At 44.5% G+C, this 3822-nt stretch overlaps 1 protein-coding gene across 1 annotated transcript in view; it reads right to left on the bottom strand.

Moving 5' to 3' along the window:
- Nucleotides 1–3822, bottom strand: part of CACNA1C (calcium channel, voltage-dependent, L type, alpha 1C subunit) — a 120366-nt gene that overhangs the window by 74044 nt on the left and 42500 nt on the right. Inside the window, 5 exon segments of the mRNA XM_009079347.1 lie at nt 5–135; nt 593–794; nt 1757–1903; nt 2011–2063; nt 2724–2831. Of these exon segments, the coding sequence (XP_009077595.1) occupies nt 5–135; nt 593–794; nt 1757–1903; nt 2011–2063; nt 2724–2831 (641 nt within the window).

Genomic DNA, 3822 nt, shown 5'->3' with positions numbered 1-3822 from the left:
CAGCAGGATCAGAACAAACATCAGGTATTCAAAATAGGTGGAGTTGACCACGTACCAGACTTTGTACTGGTACTGGTTTTTAGGGATGTATCTCCGCAGGGGCCGAGCCTTCAGGGCATATTCTACACACTGGCGCTGTGAAAGAAGCAGGGTAAATTAAACACTCAAACCCAAAATATCAGGGTGGTCAGCTACCTCCAAATATAATAAAAATACATTATGTTTCAAGGTTTTTACTGAAATGAAAATGCTTAGTAGAAGAATTTCTTTTAGGTCATAATCTCAGTGTGCATATTTTAGCTGTTGAAGAGTTCCATATGCATTTACTCTGGCCCAACAATGCTGTCATGCTCATCTAATCTCAGTGAAACTAATGGTAGAGCAAACATTTGTAAGTAAATGTTGTTCCTTAAACAAATCTTAGAGCAAGGGGTTTTTTTCTACCTGACTCTTGAAAGATGTCAGCAAAGCCAGCTTATGGTTTTATCTTGCTGGCAAGCTTCACATGTTCCTCTCTCTATGTATTTATCTGTTAAACACTTATTCTCGGTGCATTTTCTACCTTTAATGAGAACAAGGTGTTCCAAATTACCTGGTTTTTGTCCAGCTCACAGTTCTTGTACTCTTGTTCTCCTTGTTCCTGAAATGTGACGATGACGAAACCAACGAAGATGTTCATCATGAAGAAAGCAATGATGATGATGTAGATAATAAAGAAGATGGAGATCTCAACCCTGTGATTATAGATGGGTCCCACATCCTCCATGTGGGAATCAATGGACCTATACAGCAACCTGAAAGCAAACAGGAGCCAAATGCAGAGAAAATCTGCAACTGCCTTGAGGCCTTATAGGTGATATTATAAAGTTGAACTTTGTGATTCTCTTCTCCTTGTGTCAGCTCACTCACAGATACACAGACTTGCACTAATCTGAGTGCAAACTCTTGCAAGAGAGAAGACTTGGCTCTCACTAAATTTACACTTTTGAACCTGTTTGGGGTGAAATGTTTTCATAGCTGAGCAATTACAGTTTAGCAAATCCTGTCCATCAGTTCACAACAGACAGGACAGTCTGTGTTGTTGGGAACTGAAGTTTGTGAGAAAAAGGATTTTCAGGACTTTTAACATTTGTTAACACTGCTGTTGGCATCCTTTGGTGACACAGCAAGGGTCAGCTCCCTGGTACCACACATGCCCATGGCACTTTGACCAGATGACTCTGTGGGATTCCTCAGCTCCTGTGGCACAGATAGCACAGCTTGGTGAGACATCCCATGTCTGCTAATATTGCAGACATTTCTGTGTTTCATATTGCCCTGCTGACTCCATCAGGAAACCTGCAACACCTAGCAATACTGGTAAATGCCTGACAGGCATTTTACATCCTAAATGGATATAAATTATTACCCATATTACAATTATTACTGGTAAATGCCTGACAGGCATTTTATACCCAGTTATATCCATAATAATTGTAACAAATACTGGTATCACTGCTACTATTGGCAATCATTTTTTAAGAGCTAGAGATAGTGCACTGCACTGTTCACAAGTGCAGGTACAGCAATTCCTGCAGGCCCTGAGGAATTGACAAAGTACATAATACTACACTGATGGCTGCTACTATTGCTACATTTAATGCTTGAGACTCATTTCAATACTTAGAATGGGAAAGACTATGCTCTGCATTCGAATTTTCTCTTTTGAAATGAATGAGGACATTGCCAGTGTTGCACTGGTCCAAGAAGCACTCACTCTGGCCAGCCCTCAAAGGTGGAGACAGTGAAGAGGGCCATCATGGCAGTCAAGACGTTGTCAAAGTCAAACTTGCTGTTCTCCCAGCTCCGAGGCTGTATCATGGGCTGGCTGACCTCTCCATCCTTGTAGGTGATGAAGTACCCTCTGTGGGTGGAGAGCAGAGAGAAGACATGGCAGAACTGCACTTCCAGCACGAGGTGCTGAGATTGGGCAGCCAGTGAAGGGAACGAACTGGAAAAGGTCAGACTCACCTGCATTCTGCTTCTGTCTGCTTGGAGCTATCAGTGCAGCTGTACAGCTTGCCCTTGTAAAGGAAGAAAGAGGAATGAAGCTTCCTTTCCAGACAGTGCAAGATCATGTAGCAAGGTGTCTACCACTTGGCTAACCAACTGTGAGTATGTTTACATGCTCTTTTGCACGTAGATGTGAGCAAACTGGATCAAGCTGCCTGCATCTGGGTAGTTCAGAGCACAGGCTTTCATCTGCTTGCACAGTAGTTTTATGTGTCTGTCCTGAGCTGCATGATCACTGAGTACTGCAGAACACTTGTTGTCAGGAGGGTGGTGAAGGACAAAGAAATAAAAGCAGACAGAAAGAAGTGAATGAATAACCTCCCATGATTATCTGGCATGCCTATTCCTCTACAAGATGCGAGACAGACAGCCTGCAAGTACCAATTCTTTGGAACAGCCCCCTTCACCTCCCTGGCACCAGGCCATGCCACAGGCTGTTTAGGGAAGAAGAAGGTTACTGATGATTTCTTACAATCACAGATGATGGGCAAGAGTTCTGCGTATGCCTGGTTCAGCTTTGGAGAACTGCTGCTAGCAGAAGCCCAAGGTAATACCAACAGGGTTCCAGATATTTTGCTTTTGCTTTTCCCCTTCCTCAGGCTTCTACATGATATTTTTTCCCATCCCATAATACATTGTGGTGGCTGAATGAATGGGTCCAATGGTTTTACCTTAAACAACTGAACTCCAATGCAGGCAAACATGAACTGCAGCAACGTGGTGACAATCACAATGTTCCCGATGGTTCGGATGGCGACAAACACACACTGGACCACATGCTGCAAATGGAAGATAGGAAAAAAGTAACTTGCAGGATTGTTCTGAACTGTTCTGGCTAAGGGAGAAGCCCAAGACTAAAAATACAAATTAAAAATGTTAATTTAACTTATAGCCACTAAGCAATGTCTCAGGAAAGGGAACCAACTTGCTGCATTCCTCACTGTACTTGCAGAAGCAAGCAGAAGAGGATAGCAAAATACCAGAGCTCAGCTCTCTGAAACTTCCAGCAGCACCCACCAGCCCACAGCAGGGAGTTTTTATAACACAGCAAGGCTTCATTTAGGGCTGTGAGTCCATCTGCAGCCCTAGCAAACTACATCATTTAAGCTCAGTGGTGATGGGGTACATCCAGCTGGAAAGCAGCTTGGCAGAAATGGACCTGGGGATCCTGCTGGACACAGAGCTGAACCTGAGCCCTCACTGCAAATAGTATCCTGGGCTGCATTAGGCAAAGAACTTCTGGCAGGTTGAAGGAGGTGATTCCTCCCTGCTTTGCTCAGCACTGGTGAGACCACACCTGTTGTACTGGGTCCAGTTCTGGCCTTCTCAGTATGAGAGCACCATGGACACGCTGCAGAAAGTTCAGCAAAGAGCCACAAGGATGGATGATTAAGGGACTGGAGCATCTCTCCCATGAGAAAAGGCAGAGAGAGCTGAGCTGCTCAGCTTAGAGATGGCTCAGAGGTATCTGGCCAATGTGTATAAATACCTGAAGGCAGGGTGCAGAGAAGGCAGAGCCAGGCTCTTTTCAGTGGTGCCCACTGACCGGACAATGGGCACAAACTGAAATAGAGGAGGTTTATCTGAACACTGAGAAACAGTTTTACTGTGAGGGTGACTGAACACTGGAACAGGTTGCCCAGAGAGGTTGTGATGTCTTTCTTCTTGGAAATACTCAAAAGTTATCTCAACATGGTCCTGGGCAACCTGCTCTCAGTGGCCCTTGCTTGAGCAGGATTGTTCGACAAAACAACCTGCGGAGGTTCCTTC

This window comes from Acanthisitta chloris, unplaced genomic scaffold, assembly GCF_000695815.1.
Source record: "Acanthisitta chloris isolate BGI_N310 unplaced genomic scaffold, ASM69581v1 scaffold11107, whole genome shotgun sequence".
NCBI lineage: Eukaryota > Metazoa > Chordata > Aves > Passeriformes > Acanthisittidae > Acanthisitta > Acanthisitta chloris.
Note: the sequence above shows the minus strand (reverse complement) of the source record. Positions and strands in the feature narration are given on the sequence as shown.